This window comes from Pavona decussata, unplaced genomic scaffold (assembly GCF_977016875.1).
Source record: "Pavona decussata unplaced genomic scaffold, jaPavDecu1.1 SCAFFOLD_134, whole genome shotgun sequence".
NCBI lineage: Eukaryota > Metazoa > Cnidaria > Anthozoa > Scleractinia > Agariciidae > Pavona > Pavona decussata.
Window position 1 is genome coordinate 48,379 of NW_028145547.1, and position 18,176 is coordinate 66,554.

The 18,176-nt window shown below is 37.5% G+C and overlaps 1 protein-coding gene and 1 pseudogene across 1 annotated transcript; one reads left to right on the forward strand and one right to left on the reverse strand.

Moving 5' to 3' along the window:
• The first annotated feature begins 1,123 nt into the window (after positions 1-1,123).
• LOC146467559 (mini-chromosome maintenance complex-binding protein pseudogene) lies at positions 1,124-3,214 on the forward strand (annotated as a pseudogene).
• A 3,333-nt stretch (positions 3,215-6,547) lies between these two features.
• LOC146467560 (microfibril-associated glycoprotein 4-like) lies at positions 6,548-16,760 on the reverse strand. The gene is made up of 4 exons (XM_085125633.1): positions 16,396-16,760; positions 13,912-14,026; positions 12,941-13,189; positions 6,548-7,965 (listed from the first exon to the last, which is right to left on the reverse strand). The coding sequence occupies exons 1-4, from the start codon at positions 16,711-16,713 to the stop codon at positions 7,670-7,672; spliced, it is 978 nt and encodes a 325-aa protein (XP_084981759.1). The 5' UTR covers positions 16,714-16,760; the 3' UTR covers positions 6,548-7,669.
• Between the last annotated feature and the right edge of the window lie 1,416 nt (positions 16,761-18,176).

An 18,176-nucleotide genomic window follows, 5' to 3' on the forward strand; every position in this document is an offset into this window, starting at 1 on the left:
ACAATCCAAAAGTCTAGCGAAAAATATATCAAACGTCTCTGCTGAACTGTAATTTGCCAGTTCATAAACAGAAAGTTAAGCACTGAAAGTCTTTGCACTAACCATTACAATTCTCAACAACAAACTTGGTTGCCTTCTTTGTGTTCAGTATAAAACAACGTTATTAATAGTTTGGTGTTCTAGCGAGGTCGTTACCTTTTCAAAACGCTCTGTCATTTTTCTCCCCGACCGCACGAAAACTACGTATATCGCAGAATGTCTGTTATGTGCGGACGACGTATATTGAGTTCACCATGACCGTATTTGGGCAGTATCACAATGTGTTGAATAATAAATTCAGATATTATGTTAATTTTGTTGAGGTGAACTTTTTCTAACATCTGACATTGACTTTATTTCAATTACTTCGAACTTGATAATGGCGTCATGACGACACCGAAACGTTGTTCGGTTTTATCGTTTATTTTCACTTGCCTATGCATATCTCAACCTTTACTTATAGGTATTTTGGTTTTGGCAGTGAAAATAACTTAAACAGAAACTCGTACCCTTGGCCGTGAGTAACCATCCTTTACTGAGATGTACGGTCATTATCCGTGAAATTATTTTTCTCGGGAAAGCCTCAAGGGTTATTTATTTGTTTTGATTAAAACTAGTACATATATTCAGATGATATATCTTCTAATTGATATTCTCCACTTTTCAAAACTTGATGAATGACTATGATCGGACTAATGGAAAAGTTTACGACCGATGAAAGTTTTGCATTTGGAGAAGATGTTGACATAATCGTACTTGTCAAATTAAGTCGATGCCGGAAAATCTGGAAAATGTTTGAAGCATAACAAACCGGCAAACTGACCATTGCTTGTGGTAATGGACTCCTGCTTGACTTTAGAATTTATGTAGTAAAAGGGTAACTAATTTATTCTTCTAATAAAAGACGCTTTCGATAAACATTTAAGAATAAAAATCAACGATAAAAATTTTGAATGACGTTTCGATGACTCGCTCATCATTTTCAAATTCTAAAAGGTCAGATTGTTAAAAGGTCTTTATATATTAAGAATGCGTGTGAAGTCTCGTTGCACGTTTATTACAGTTACCAGTATCAGGAGCTGAAATGGAAGAAGTAATTTTGGGGCCTCTCTTGTCCTCAGCAGGTGACAGTAATGTTACCCCATTAGGAGCTGATCTTAATTTCCCACTTCCTAATGAGAGTGGTCCAGCCTGCTCGGTTCATTTCTATGATCAAGAGAGCAAGTTTAAGGTTAACGACATGGTTGAGTTCATTGGCGTCCTCTCTGTTGACCCTGGGCTTGCAATGTTTGCTGACCAGAACATGGAAGATGCACCTGACTCAATGGTCCCTGCTCCGGATGACCTAATCACCCCAGAAGAGCAAGCTGTCCACCATCCTCCATTATCACTTGTCCCGCGACTCCATTGCTTGACGTTTCGTCATTTGACTCACTCCAACCTATGTGTCCCTTATAACATCAAAGGGGAGTTGACCACACACCTCATGGGGCAGTTTGCTGAGGTGAGAGGGGAATTGCTGTCCTTCCTGACACAGGTTGCATATGGTGATGTGCTGGCTGCAGAGTACGTCCTCCTTCACTTGGTTTCATCAGTGTACAACTGGGCAGGAATTATGCCAGTTGGGAAGTTTGCACTAAATGTCAGTGGGTGTCCACTATCACAGTCATTTCCTCAAGAGGTGCACAAACTAGTTGAGCAACTTGTACTCAAGTGTCACTTCTTGTCCATGACACTGAACAACATGAACACTTTGAGCTTTATTCCAAAGATGGACTATACAGCAAACCGACTGAAAAGCAGCATCCTGCAGTTATCAGAAAGTTCAAACTTGATTGTGGATGAGACGGCTTTAGAAGCTGGGCAACTTGATGGAAATGGTGTAAGGAATGTAACAGCTCTGGGGAATGTCATCTCATGGCAGAAACTGGAGTATGACTTCAATTATTACAAAGCAGAGTTTACCACCAATCTTCTGGTGTTGATTCTGTCAGAAGGGAAGTCTCTGCTTCCATCAGATTGCCATGTGGTCCTCAGGCAGTGCAATGCACCCCAGCCAGCAGGGAGAGTTCTTGGCAGTATCTCTCCAGATACCATGGAGCGAATGCAAGCCTTTCTGGGTGTGGCACGACTGGCTGAGTACTCTTTGTCATCCGAGATGCAAGAAGTTCTTCAGAATGATTCTGAGAAGAGTAGGCAGCAAGATCATAGCAACATGACCGCAGAGGATTTTCATCTCTAACTGCAGATGTCACGTCTGATGTCTCTGAGCTATGGGCAAAGCACTCTGACGCCAGAGATGTGGAATCGCGTGAAAAAGATGGAAGTTGAAAGAAGAGCAAGACTGGTGTCTGTTAATTCTCACAACTAACTGCCATTGTATACATTATGTAGTACAACCATTAATGCTTGTGCCTAGCTAATCCAAACTTAAAGTTTATGACCTTCACTTTTCTTAAGATCAACTTCAGCTTTGTATAAACTATCATGCAACAGTCTGATATTTTTGGAGGAGCATTGCACAGTACAGTAGTTATAGTGACTGGAAACTTTTTAAAATTAAAATTGGCTTACGTTGAGTTAGGTCATTTTAGAGAAAAAAAGGCCATTACGTTATGTCAAGTACATTTAACTGAGATAAGGAATGCTCTTTTGCAGTGAGTTTGTTTCGGAGAGGGAGTGATCAGTGAAAATTTGCCAACCTCAAAGTCATTCTTATGAAAGCAGGGTCAAGTTCATGTTCAGCTTCTGACAGAAAGTTCTCTTCACAAGTGATACAAATTATGAGTATCCACATGCGCAAATTAAAAATCATGTTTACTTACCTTAATGCCAGTATTATGAGGTTTGTTGATCAGAAGTTTCACATCCATGTCGCAAGTAATACACGGCATGGTGTAAGAGGGGCATAAGGGAAGCTTTCAGGGGCAACAAAAACACTCAGCTACTTACCAATAATCAGCCTTGATACAAACATCAAAAATCGATCAGTGTTTAATGCAAAATCCTCAGACTAAAAATTTGGAAAAAGAAATTTTTGCTTACCTTTTTTGTCATACCCAAAATAAAGCTACGAAGTTGTTTCACAATACTTAAATTGTAACACCAGAAGCAATTTAATGGTTGTATCTTGTACAGCAAAAAAGAACATCTGTTGTGATAAGCGACAGTGAAATTTTTCTAGTTATCTTATTGTATTTGTACAATGGAATGTTTTCGTTTTAGAAGCTAACAAAATCCTGAGCATGTGACATGCCCTCAAAAAAGGGCTGGCTATAATAACAAGATCACTGTCTTCATGGGGTGTTCAAAAACTAAGCAGGGTCCCTGTTTGAGAGAAACAAACTGTCATGTGTAACTCCACTTTAATTTCCCGCTTAATCCTCAGGCACTCACTTGGGAAGAAGGAGGTGATAATAATAGTTGATGATTGTACTTTCACCATAAAATAACCCCCACCCCACACCCTCGCGCACACACACTCCCACCACCCCATACTTGAGTTGATAAAAATTGCGGTAAAGTAACAAATTGATCAGTAGAGATTCTAAGTATGGATGCAGATATTTAGGCATTCAAATTAATAAAAGAATGATTGAATGCGGCTGCTAGAAATCACTGTCATAAAAGCACCAAGTGGCTGTCATGGGGAGCGGCATATCTAGTGGGAGAGGGGAGGGGGGGGGGGGGGGGGCTACAAGGCCCTGGAGGTGAAATTTTGTTTTAATTTTCCAGCTGGATTTGCCATAGAATCAAGTAATTGTTTAACAACCTTTTTTATAAATTTCAACTTTGTATCTGTCATGGCACCATATTTGATGAGTCTTAATTCTCTCAAACAATTATTTAAACTGGGGCAAAAAACCAGGTGTTAGTATAAACACAGTAGTCCTTTTGTAGCTCTTGTTTATCCAGTAACAAAAAGGTGTCCACTCTTCGATTGATTTGGATTGAAATAGATGGAAATTGAAATTGAATTAGTACCGATTACCTACAAGTATAAAAATGGATAACGATTGATTCAACAATTGGTATTTATTACTATCAACTGTTATCAGAGGCAATGTTCGTGTTTTTACATTTTGTACTGAAAATCGTTGACACAATAATTCTGTCAACAATTACTTGTCTCTGATCTTATTTTATATTTGGTCACTCAATCTGCATAGCAAGATAATTGCCAAAATAATAGCAAGCTGACGCAGACAATGAGTGCTCAATGTTGTGACATAAATTCTGTTTGACAGTGAGAGAAGGATTTTGCATTGGCAGTCTCTTATGGGAGATCATTCCCCCCGGGGGGGGGGGGGGGACCATATAAAAGTGACGGGGGTGATCGTCAGAAATGTTGAAAAAAAACCCTACTTGAAGGTACCAGATTTCTGTTTTGCAGGCGTGGTCTGAACAAGTTTTTACCCCTAAGAGGTACCAAATCAATTGACTGCAATCAGGCATTAACTTCTAATTCTTCTCATATTTTTTGCTTCAATTCCTTAAAGGTACCACCAAAGCTCTGACGGAAATCACTTTAGAAACTTATAGGCCGTGATTTACAATTCACATGTAGCTAACTCAGTGTCAAGTTATGTGACTTTCTTGACAACAAGTCATGATTGCGAGAGTTTTACAACTATCAACAAACTACTAGGGACAAAAAAACTTTACAGGAACATTGTGGATCTTATCTATACTTGCATCAGCGCTGTTTATGGCATTTGAATCCGTTGGAAACCCTGTTGTTTCGATGTAGTATCGCTATGAAGCATTCCCTTGTAGCAAACAACAACAAATTGAGCGTTTTGTGTTTTCAGTTCAGAAAGAGGTGTGTATATGTTCAAAACAACAAAGCTGCCAGTTATTGCAAGATGGGTAATCATTTGTCGTTTTTTGCCAATTCATAGCAATAATCAATAATTTTTTTCAGTGATTTCGATTGTTATCGATTACCGATATCAATCAGTAGTAATCGGCGTTTGATATCGATTGTAACAAATTGATTTCCGATATCGATTGCAATCGATTGACTTCCTTTGGTATATAGTTCAATAACCTTTTTATTATAAACTAACCGAAACGTATTGCTTGATCTTGCTGATTTCATTGTTGCGAAAACCAACAAGAACGTAACAAGAAGATTATTGATATCGTATGGCCGTTATGAGTCAATCAAAACTTTGGAATTATAGTATCCAAGATGTAGTTTTTAAAAATTCCGGATATCACGGCTTTCTCTTTTATTTATTTATCCAATTCAAATTCGATTGCATTGCACAAAGCAACCCAATAAATCTGAGGTCAGCTTAAAACATGAAATAAATGGAATAAATCGCCTAATATGTCATAGATAGTCTGCAAAAATCAATCAATCAAAGACTTTATTACCGTGTCAAAAGTAGCTAGCCGAGGAGAAATACCCCTCTAATAAATGGGGACACTTAATAATACAATTAGAAGCCTATACTACCTATCAACTAATAAATTATTAAAACACTCATCATCAATCATCAACCAATAAAAACTTTTAAAAACCTAAGACTCGTTGTGTTATGAGTTACAAATAATGCAGTTCGAGCAATTGTTCATCTTCTACCATCGTACTTAAATCACATTTACGAATACGATATTTAAAACTACTCATTGATGGTATGGTAGGGTCCTAATTTCGCCGGTTAGCCTGTTCCACAACTTAGGTCCCAGATAGGTTAGCGAATGTTTGCAATATTTCCTGCACTTGAGTCTGGGGATGGCGAACTCTGCTACCCTTAGATTGTAGGGTGAGCAATGCATGTAACTATATATACACAGTAAGCAACTAAAATACAATAAAGAAATGCATTTAATACATCATACATCATTGTCAGCTCAGCAACATATAAACCAACAACTGAAAAAACTTTAAAAGAAATAAACTGACTATGGGCGCTTTTCATTCTACTGAAAATCTCAACACAATAGCACGAAAAAATAATAACATACATAAATGCATTTCTCTAGCATTAAGAGCATGATATTGCCCATTAATATTATAGTACAAACTCTTGATGTGGCCGCAAACTACTGAAACCATAAACAACAACGAAAGGAGTGCAAAATTAAATTCACTTAAAACCGTCTTTAACGTAACACTGTTTACTGAGTACAGGCTCACACATAAGTGTCAGTATGCTTTGCAACCAGCTTTGTTTCTTGAGAATTCATAATAAGAAAAATTTACAAGTGTGCATTTGAATCATGGAACTTACAGCTGAATTAGTAAATCAAGGGCCTGGCTAGATAGCGCCGACCACTCAACTGGGCCCGCGACGTATTTTTGTCAAATACAATTTATCGTCTAATTTTCTTTGTTTATCAATTGGTGCAAATTTTTAGTTCAGAGTTGCCAAACACTGTTACATGTAAAGGCCAAGTAATACAGGGAACATTTCCTTTCAATTTGTCTCGCAACAAATATTACATTGCATGTGTACCTCTGTGCACAAAGTAGAAAGAAATGACGCGGCGTCTTCTTTACTTTTTCCAACATGAAATGTGCGTGTTGCTTGCGGAGATGGTAGTACGGTCAACCTTTGTTGCGTTACAAGTTGGAGGAAGATGTTGCCCGTATAAAACTTAATTGTTAACGCTTTTAAAATCAACACAAACTGAATCTCTCCTTACGAAAATCACGCCATCATTATAAAATGAGGATGGCCCTTAGAGAAACGGGCCCTTCCAGAACACCTGAGAAAGAGGCTGGGCGATTCTGAGTTGTTGAAACCCCAAGAATCTTCTATATATATGGCACGTGTACTTTCTTTGTCCAGCTCATACTACTCTCACACTCATCAACTGTAAGTTGACTCGCTCGTTTAATTACCCTGGATTACTGTTTTTGTTTTTCATTTATGCTATAATTAATATTAATTTATTTACACGTTTTCTTTCATTCTAAAACTACCGTAAATCAGATATCTTATTCATATTTATATAAATTCGCTGTGTAATTAGGTAAATAATTCTACACTATCCGCCTTGATTAGCAAATGTTTTTTGCGGGTCCAGTGTTATTTTCAACTGTATTTAAGTTCTACAAAGATTAATAAACTTGAAACTTGAAATTGTAAGTTTAAATTTGTCTGGCTGAGTCATAGCCAAGCTGACCTACTGTTGAAGTCAAGCCTAGAAGGAATGAATTCTTTACGTTATCCTGCTATATTCCTTATTTGGGTCTGTTTTTCCGAGAATAACCAGTCGACCTATAAACTCAGCCTCGCTAGGCAACTACTCTTACAGAATACAAACTACTTATTAGCTACATGAAGCAACTGATCCCAAAATTTTATGCTGTGTTATAAATGTGTTTACGATTCAACGTCTGAGAGTTTCTGATGGTAATTTCAAACGATTTGATTCACACGAACGACTTCACTTGTAACGAGAAATCGATAACAAACAACGACCAGTCAGGTGAATAAAGCCGGTTTTTCCACTTCTAACCGTCGAGAAGGCCTTGGCAAAACCGTCTACAAGAAGAGACTTTCATTTTCTTAGAGTAACAGAACTACTGATACTGAATTAATTCACAAGAACACTATCCAAATTATTGTAGACTAAGTAACACAAATTTTGACCATGTAAGGATGGTTCGTTCTCATTCAGTGTTCGGTCTCATCTTCATCTCAACACGTTTCAAGGAATAGTAATGTCCTCTTAAGGTATACCAATTGATCCCATCAGCAAATGAGTCATGCCGTCCGCCAAGGTACCGTCCGTTAAGATTGGACCTGTGACATGCGTTGTACCACCAAGCGCCCTTGTACACAGCAGCACATGATCCACCGGCATTGTTGTAATCTTGATCTTTGGTAGAAAACTGCGTACCGCCGAAAAGAGGAGAGAAATAAACGTATAGATTAAAATAGACCTTGCGAAAGTCACTTTTCAACCCTTATATAAGATAACAAGAAACTAATTTGCTTTTGCCAGTAGTCGAACAAAAAATTCGAAGTTTCAATTAATACTTCACTTATTAACAGGAACTTTTTAAACAGATGAAGAGTTGATTTTTTATTTATTTATTTATTTATTTATTTATTTGTTTATACTGGAGCATCTGATTTAGCTAATAAGAAGCTAGTTTAAGCAGAGTCTTCATTAAATAATAAATAGACTCTAGAGTAAAATCAAATGTTTAACATTCAATATCAACTTAATTGGATTGTTTATCTTACTTGTGCCGCGATATCATTGAATCACCAGCCGTGCCACTGTATCCTCCAATCAATAGCCGGTAATGATCCCCCCTTGTCTGCCACCTTAAAAGTTGTGTATTCGGCGTAAGTGATGTTCCCATCAAAGTCTTCCAGATCAACTCTCAGATCTACAAGCTGATCTGCAAGCTGATCTTTTCTATAATACATACGTGTGTGTGTGTGGTTTAGCTAAAGCGATTGGCGTCAATACTTTTTGACATCTTGATCACAACACCACTCTTAATTTATGCCATAAAATTAAGCACATTTAGGTTTTGTGATGACAGCAAACGTCATGACAGTAATCAATCAATCTTCATCATTATTATGTGAATTGTCAGAGTGTAAAGATTTTGTTTGTCCCCCAGCAAATTAGTTTTGTGTCGTCTAAATCAGAGGATAGTACAGCACCTCTTCCAGACCTCTATTTTCATTTTTCCCCTAGTACTTTAGCTCCCATTGTTTTCTGCGGGGATCCATTGTTCCCAACCAATGACCTATTGTTTCGTTCTCCAATCACAGACCTCGTCTGGATAGCTACTCTCTTTCTTTCCTAGAAGGCCAAAACGTGACTGTCACAACTTCGATAGTTCTATTTTAAAAGTTTTCTATTTTTATTTCTCAACTCTTTTCAGCGGTATGCAGTTTTCTACCAAAGATCAAGATAACGACAAAAATAAGGCTTTGTCATGTGCCGAGAGGTACAAAGGCGCTTGGTGGCACAACGCATGTCACAAATCCAACCTTAACGGACAGTACTTTGGCCGACAACATCGCTCAAGAGCTGATGGGATCAATTGGTTTACCTTCAGGGGACATAGTTTTTCCTTGAAACGTGCTGAGATGAAGATAAGACCAAACACTGAATGAGAACGAACCATCCTTACAGCGGATGAATTACTGTTGTTATAAAGCTAAGGATGGTTTAGTTGTTACTTAGTTCACAATGATGGTTATTAACCTGGCTGATTGTTTTTACCGATTTCTTGCTACCAGTTTAATAGCGTTTTTTTGCTTGCCTTATAAATCACTTCTCTTGTCAGAACCACTGGTACTCTCTGACGTTGTGCAACACAAGAAAACGTTAGGCGAATCTTATCATGTAACTAGTTAGCGTAGCTGACTGTATAGTTTGACTGATCTCCTTGGAGGTACAGAACCATGCAAGTAATGAATATATGAGTCATGAATTTATCCGTTCTTGCAGATTCCCCCCCCCCCCCCCTTCCCCCCTCTCCTCTATAACTTCGCAACTATAGAAGCTATGACAAGGAGGCTTGGAGGATAGATTCCAGAACGGAAGGGATGACGTCATATGACGAGATAATTACGTCATGATTACCAAATGGCGGCCAACTTGGATCCGCCATCTTGGATTTCTGGATTTCCCCAAAACTTCAGGAAAGCGCCAAAATTAAGCAAAAAGTGATTAAAACTAATAAAGGAACACGAACATGAGATAAAATCGCAAAAGTTACGTAAGAAAAGTAATTTTTCTTCATTTTAAAAAGTGATTTTCCATTATCTGAAAAAAGTGCCTGTCAATACATGGTTGCCATAGAAACGTTAAAGTAAATGAACAATAACATACCACATCACACTTTCCAGCATAAATTTACTTAAAAGTCCTGAGAGTTTATGGCGTTTGAGCAAATATTAAAAAAGTTATTTATGTTCAAAGTCGTCGAGGGCACCTCTCCGGTCTAGATAGGTTTAAGTTGCGTAAATAACTCCGAGGGTCTTTCTTCTATTTAATCTTTCACCCGCTGTTCAAATACATGTTTCATAAATTAATATTGACTTAGTCACCCTTCACGCTTCACGAGTAAATCACGAACTCACGATATAACGACCTCCCAGTTGACTTGATAGCTCAGTTGATAGAGCACTGTACCGGCATCGCAGAGCTCATATGTTCGAATGCCGACTATCACAGGTTTTCTTTTCGCAACTGCTTACGTCCAGTGTAAGTTGCGTACAGTAAATAACTGCGGTCTAAGCCTTTGCTCTATTTAACCTTTCACGGGTAGTTTTCTTCCCTAATTAAGTTGATTTTTATGTTTTTCTTCGTATACTTTATATTTGTGGCAAAATCTGAAAGTGGGTTGTTGTTGTTTTTGTTAAACGGAATGAACGCCATTGTCTTTCAACTTGTCGCGCAACAACTGTTTCATTGAAAGTTGAGATTGTTTGTTGCCCTTATCAACACCTCCGCGTGCAACAAATATTCGTTTTGCAGAAAGTAGACGCAGCTTCTACTTTTTGCAACATGAAACTTGTTGCACGTTAAGGTGCTAATACGGAAAACAATCAATCTCAACATGCAAAGCAACATTTGTTGTCCGAAAAGTTGCAAGAAAATCTTGTCCATACTATTTGGTCAGCAAATTAACGTGATAAAACGAAACCAAAATTTAATTAAACAAACTATTAGTACAGTCTATTAACCCTATCTAGCCCGGAGGGGGGGGAGATTCCGCTCACGGCAACTTTGAACCTGAATAACTTTTTTAATATTTCAGCAAACGGCATGAAACTTTAGGAAGTTTAAAGGAAATTTATCTGGAAACAAGTTGATGTCATCGTTACTGTTCATTTGCTTTGATGTCGTAAATAGTCGTAGTACTGTATATGTAACCATTTAAAAAAATTGTACTGTAAGTACCAATATTCTATTATAAGTATTAAAAGAATCGTACTGTAAGTAGTGTTGGTATTGTATTGCAAGTAGTGTAAGTGTTGTAGATAGCATAAGTGTCGTATTGTTTGAAGCGCAAGTATTGCATTGAACTGTAAGTAGTATAAGTATTATAAAATAAGTAGTGAGTAGTGGACATATTGTTTTGTAAGCGGCTTCTTTGTATGTGTGTTGCAATAAAAAAAATATGTTTGGGGTGGAACTAAATATATACAGACAAAAAAAAATTTTTGAGCACTGTATTAGTATCCTTTACTGTTACTCACCTTGAATAAGCCCGCTAATTGGGGGTAACTAATATTGTAAAAGTGTGCACACATATATATAAGAAAATTGTTGCCGGTTGCTGTTGTTGCTTTTGTAGGCGTCCATTTGGGTGAGGTGGATGAATCTTGATATCACTGAAACACAAGATCAACTGAAGATATGAAGGGGTTTGATCTGACAACACTTGCATTTTAATGGAAGCAATTAACTACAATAAAGTTACGCTTATTTATGCGCACTCTTTGCAATTACGTTCAAATATAAATTGTCTAGCTCAAACACAATGAAGTATCCGCTTCATTCTGACTACGAGCAAGTTGCTTGCATAGTACATAAAGGAATGTCTGTTGATGTTTGAAAAGTATGAAAAGTATGAAATGAATAACAAACATTCTAGACTCTTATTTAATTGCTGTTACATCAAACCTGCCTTCAAAGAATATTTAATAAACTTGAATTCTGTTTTAAATTTACCACCGTCACTTTAATTCGTTCGCGTTCTCTTTTCCCTCGTCGGTTACTTTTGATGTATATTGGTTCAGCTTAAAACGAAGATCCAGGCCATACGAAGCAGCCACTCGATCGGGCATGATACTCTAATTCTAAAACCGTGTTTAGTTTTACTTATTAATTTTTTTATTATTGTTTTCAATGCACGCTTGCATGATGCCTTCGTAGTGTTGCTGAATAGGCTGTTGCGCAGTATTTTAAATAGATGTAGATGTAGAGTAAAATGTTAGACGTCAATTGAATAAGTAGCCACGTTAAATTTTAACATGTGGTTTACATGGAGGTGTGAGAGATGTGCAAGTGCATATTATTATAGTAAACTGAAATAGCATGATGCTCGTAAGGGTGATAATTTATAACTTAATTTGTAGTGTACCACAATCAGAGGTAAAGTATAGCTAGCTCGGAGAGCAATGGATATGCCCTAAGAATATACTGAAAAAAGCTAGAGGGCTCAAAAACTTTCATTTTATAGTTGTTCAGTCAAAAACTGAAGAATTGGACATGATAAATAGCGAGATGCTGATGCGTTTAAAGGAGATTAGTGATCCAATGTGCAGAGGGTACGACAGACACAGCGAGCAGAGCTATCAGGTGTACAGCGAGTATTCCTCTACAGGTCAAACAAGTCCTGAGTCCTCACCTGTGTGGTAGCAGAAGTGTCAGTGATGCACCGCACCCTAGACCGCGCTGTATAATTGTCACTGGTGAACGCTGTTTAGGCAGCCGAAGAATTCACTTGCAGAGATAACTAACTCACTCCTTGGAATTTTTATTGTGGTGTTTTTCATCTTTTTTATTGAGTTGGCGAATAAGGACGGTAAATTCAGTTACGAATTGAAAACAAGGAATGGAGAGAGGACATGAGAGCCTCCAAAATTACTTCTTCCATTTCAGTTCCGGATACTGGTAACTATTTTTAATTTACTCGTGCGCGACATTTTCCCTATTTTGCCAGGGCATTCCGTGACAAGAATAAATTAGTTTTCCACGATACCATGCTCCCACTAATAACATATCTCTATGTTATTCAGTGTTTGGTCTTATCTTCATCTCAGCACGTTTCAAGGAAAAACTATGTCCCCTGAAGGTAAACCAATTGATCCCATCAGCTCTTGAGCGATGTTGTCGGCCAAAGTACTGTCCGTTAAGGTTGGATTTGTGACATGCGTTGTGCCACCAAGCGCCTTTGTACCTCTCGGCACATGACAAAGCCTTATTTTTGTCGTTATCTTGATCTTTGGTAGAAAACTGCATACCGCTGAAAAGAGTTGAGAAATAAAAATATACAGGTTCAAACGTCTCTGAAAAACGGTCCAACCGCCACCGACCGTGGTCATATCACACAGCACTTGTATCGGTTTGCCGCCGTCTGGAATAATGGTGTACACACCACTGGTATTGATTCCAGTTTGAAGAAGCTGGGAGCAGCTTTTAATTGGCTCTGGAACTGAGCGTAGAAAATGAAAAAGAACGTAGGGATTTTATTATTGAAAGATTACATGAAATTTAGGGATTATTGCACTGTTTTTTATGTTCACCAAACTTATGAAAAGTTTCGCTCACCGACGTGCCAACAGTCAGAAAACACACCGAAACGAATCCAGCACTCGATACATGTAACTTTTATTCAAAGGCAGAGAGAGAGTGAACAATACGCATTCGCTTGTATAACGTTGCAGAACTTTGTAGAATCACAACCTGCCAAAAACTACACAGTTCATGAATGCGTAAATAGTCTCACAACTGTCTCCAAGCAGTCTCTAAATCCATTGACATTAAGCTAAGAGTGTACGTGTATTTCCAACACTTATCTGGGTACATTTTTTCATGGCCCACACTTTTAATAAAACTTGATGTTGTTATAACAACCATATTTTGACAGATAGATCTTTTAAAGATGTGACTTATGCCGCTTCGTCGTGAAAAAATTTTCATTCTATTGTGGTAACAGATTTTTAGATCAGCTTCGTATCTATGTACTCAGGTTTTCTTTATATTTCGGTTACTTTTTCTAGTTTTTGGGAACCTGTGTAAAATTAAAAAATCCTTAATGACGATAATCAGCGTTTAGAAGTCATGACAATTCGCACGTCATCTGCTGCAATCAGCTTATGTTGCAGACTTTAGGGGAAACCTTTTCGGACGTACGTAGTCTTGACTTACCACATGGTATCCCTGTGTAGCCGGTGGCACATTTGCAGTGAAAGTTGTCTTCATAATATTCAGGGATGCAGATTCCTTTGTCGCCACAAGGCGTGCTGTCAGACTCACAGATGCTCTGTTTTAATATTTAAAAAAGGCGACTGAGCCTTAATCAATAGATAAGGGGTTAGTTTCTACAGAAAATGTGGTGTTGCGTTGGTGGGGATGTTGAAACGAATGATTGGTTTTATCAACAGAGTTGATAATCTAATTTTGCATCCGTAAACAGATTCGAGTAAGCGAATCTCTTTACGGTCGCCAAATTAACCCATCAACTCAGATGCTAAAACTTAACATTCGTGAGGCTTAGTGACTTGCAGGTGGTACAGCAGGTGTTAGAAGCTATGGCGGCATGGGTGGCTATTCCCCTTTCTATATTTGTTTTTGCTGCACGCATTGTTAGCGCAAGACAAATATGTCTCAACTTCATATGAGTCCGGTAGCCAGGCTCGCTTAATGACCGGGCTCATATGAAGTGACCCAAAGTGGAAATCCTCCCGAAAAGATTCGATGATATTTGTGTATGGAAAATGCGTAATCGTTGCTCGTTGTCCCTGGGGAATGTCAGTAGCATTATGTAGCAGTGGCAACATAAATCTAAAGAGATAAAATCTCATTACAGTAAAAATGCGGTACTGGACTTAAAGAAATTAAATGTAATTATTTTTCAAAAAATTGCGTTAAATAACGTTAGTTTGTTTTCTAGAAGAGTTAGTTAATTTCTGCGAAAGCCGAATTGCTTGCATTTTTCATACAATCCTCCGTAAAACTGTAAATTTTATTTCTTCTAAAGCGGGTGATGGCAGACGATGGTGAATTACAGTGTAAATTTCAAAGGGAAATCACCGTAAATGGAAGTCCATGTTGTCTTTCTTCGAAACACCAAAAGCTGTTCATTAATGGTATGAAGTGAGAGCACGGAAAACCACTGGCGATGGATAGCCTCGCAAGCGGCAAGAAAAGTTTCAGAAGGCTGGACCTTTGTTCAGTTGGAATGATTTGCAGTAAGCAACGACTCCTTCAACTCATGTCAAAACGTGGAGAATTGGACAAAACCTTAAAGTAAGCTTTACTTTGCTTGAAGTTATTTAAAAAAGCATACATTAAGAGATGGATTTATCACAAACTTAATCAGTACATAATATTTTCTTAAATTGAAGTCGTTTCACTTTTTTAACGGTCTACTGGCGAATCGGTGCGTTCAGTTATCATGTCAAAATGCGGAAAATCCATTTTTATAGCCTTTTTTCTTATTCGCCCTAGGAATAAAATAAGTCGGCCCCGCAGAAATTTTTACAGATTTATCAATGACAATTTCTACTGTGAACTAGCAATACATAGTGTCATTTCTAGAACTGATATACTTTTTTGAAATTCAAGAAAATATGTTGCCTGTTTTGCCCATCAACTAAAATAGCTGAAACACTGTCTACTTCATTGACCGTTAAATTTATTTACAAATGATAAAACCATAAGCCACATATATTTTGCAAAGTCGAATAAATGTTTTAACTTTGGTATAAGTCTTACGTTGTAGTATATTAACAGACTGAAGAAATGGTGTTTTACATTTGGCACTTTTCACAGCAGCTTCTGAGTTCAAAATTGGAGTTTGCGGTGCTAACAAACAATTGATGTTACCATGGCAACAATGAAGTAAGGACGTTAATAAAGGGCGTTGTGGAACATCTCCCCTGAAGATCTCGTTGCATGCCAAATTTGAGGCGGGGGGGGGGGGGGGGGAATGTTAAGAATTTTCATTTCCCACTTTGTTAGATTTTTACAGAGAAGTGTTCTTAAACTCGAATCAAACTTCACGTTAACCCAGGATTAACTTAATCGGGCTTCGAACAACTGGGCCCAGATGGCTACAAATTTTGCCGCTTAATTTGTATCCTAAATACCAAAAATTCTGATTTCTTTCCTCTGATGAGAAGGGACAATTTAAAAGAATGACGGTAGCGCTTTTTTACTTTGCATATTTAAACTTTTGGCTACTAATATTTGATGCAACTGGCAGATCCAGTTAGTTCTCTATCAGAAGTCATTTTTTCAACATTTTGCGATATGCATTTCCCACAAAATGACTGTAAAATAAAAAGCTTAGTATTCCTTGATAAGATACAAGATTTCTATACTCGCGTTATTGATTTTCTTCATTTACAAATTTGAAATTCAGTCTTATCTCGAATTAAATTTCCCTGCAGCTCGCTTTTCTTGGAATTTTAATTTCAAGGGGTATTTTTTCCTAGCCACAACAAGCTACTAATGAGGTAATGAAAAAGCTTAGGTCAAGAAATTTCTGAAAAATATAGGAAAGAGCACTTTCAAAACGACACATGTATGAAACATCTTCACCTGAATAACGGAGATTTAGTTCCTGCTCACGACTTCGGTAAAAGCTACATTGAATATTTTTCTCTTAGTTTTTCAGAGAAAACTTACCTGTATCCCCCTATACAGCATTTTATCATCTTCTGTCAAGTTCTGATGACTTGTAAATCGATCAGATGCGCTTAACTGGCAGGTAAAGTTGTCTTTTTTGTTCAATGAGCCAAAGTTGTAAGACAAACAACGGGTTTCTTTGACACACGCAAATTGGCAAGATACTTCAGAATCCACTGATATCTCTTGAAATACACTCCCATTGAGTTTTTTTCCACGTAAAGCTTTGGCAAAGTTGATTGCTTCCAAGTCTGGATCTAAAATGCGAATCACGGCGTAAACAGCCGTGCCATAGAACATTAACCAGTAAAGAAACATCTTTGCTGTTCGTTGTTAGCAAGGGAACAAACCCAATTCCTTTTGCCAAGGTGTGTCTTATGTAATATGGAGAGTTTTCAATCTTTAAATTATTAACGAGAAAAACAGGAAGACCCAATAACCTTAAAAACTAATTAACGGAAGAGGTCTCCCCTTTCACAAATCTCGTGTGAATTTACAATTTATTGGTAAAAAACCCCGAACATATTTGGATCATAATATCAATACAGATTTTAAAAATTCGAGCTCGAGACATGATAACACTGCCACGTGCTGGGAGTGTTTTGAACAGCTTCAATGACTGACCCTGGAGTATTTCCTTTCTATAGTACTAGTATTGCTAATTGATGTATTTTTGTTTTAAAAGATCATTGATTGAGAATTGTAAAGCAAAAGCAGCCAAAATAACAAAGGATGGTGAACTATAGTTTTGCAAATTATTTGCGATCTGTTGAGACTAGAACACCAAGCAGTCACTGCACAAGCGGTTTAGAAAATTGTACTCTAAGATGCCGCCAGCTTAAAGGTGTTTTCGTCCCGTTAAAACTTTGGAAGAAAAGCGAAAGATGCTTGAGAAAAGTGTCCCCAAATCCACCCGAAGTGCATGTTTTGTTGTTTTTTTTTTTTGTGGGTGTCAGAGGTCCCAGGTTTAAGCTCCCTTCTGTCCAATCGGGTATCTTTTACAATAGCCTCGTTTTCAAATCCAAGGCCTCGCTTTGTGAATAGCCAACAGGTTTGCCTCCCACCAGCTGGGATGCTTAACAAATGTTACGTTCAGTTTGTGTATTTGTACATTTATTTATTTTTATTTTGTTTAAAATGTTCGGCCAAATTAGCATTTCATTGCTTCAGACATTCATTTCGGATCCTGATAGGAAACTGTTTTCAATTTGAACGAATAAAAACTCTTTTCACGTGCGCGATTTTTTCTCAATTTTGCCAGAGTATTTCTTGAACAAGAATAAAATACTGTTCCACGTTACCATGGTCCCATCAATAGCTCATCTCTACTACTCTTCTCTAAACCACATTAGATATAGCACTCAAATCTCATTTGGGTCGTCCAATTACCTTTATATCAACTTTGATTCTACCAATTTTCTATCAACTCAACCAAACATTTATTTGTCCGCTTGATTTTCTATTCCGAGAAGCGAACAGTTTTCTGAGCGCGAGACTGTAACGTTCGAGAAGTAGCTAATGAGATAGGAAAATTTCCGTACTTGTTTTCCAGCCAAATAATTTTTTTTATTTTAAACTCCGAGCATTAATATTTTATTTTAACACTGCTTTAATTATCCATCAAATATTTGGGTTTTTTGCTAGAATCTAACTACAACGGACAAGTACCAATGTCATGTACAACTTCCTGTTTTAAAATAATGTGTTAGATAATCATTAATATTTTACTGTTATTCACTGAAAAGTCTTAAGGGCGAGTGTACAATAAATATGGTATTGTA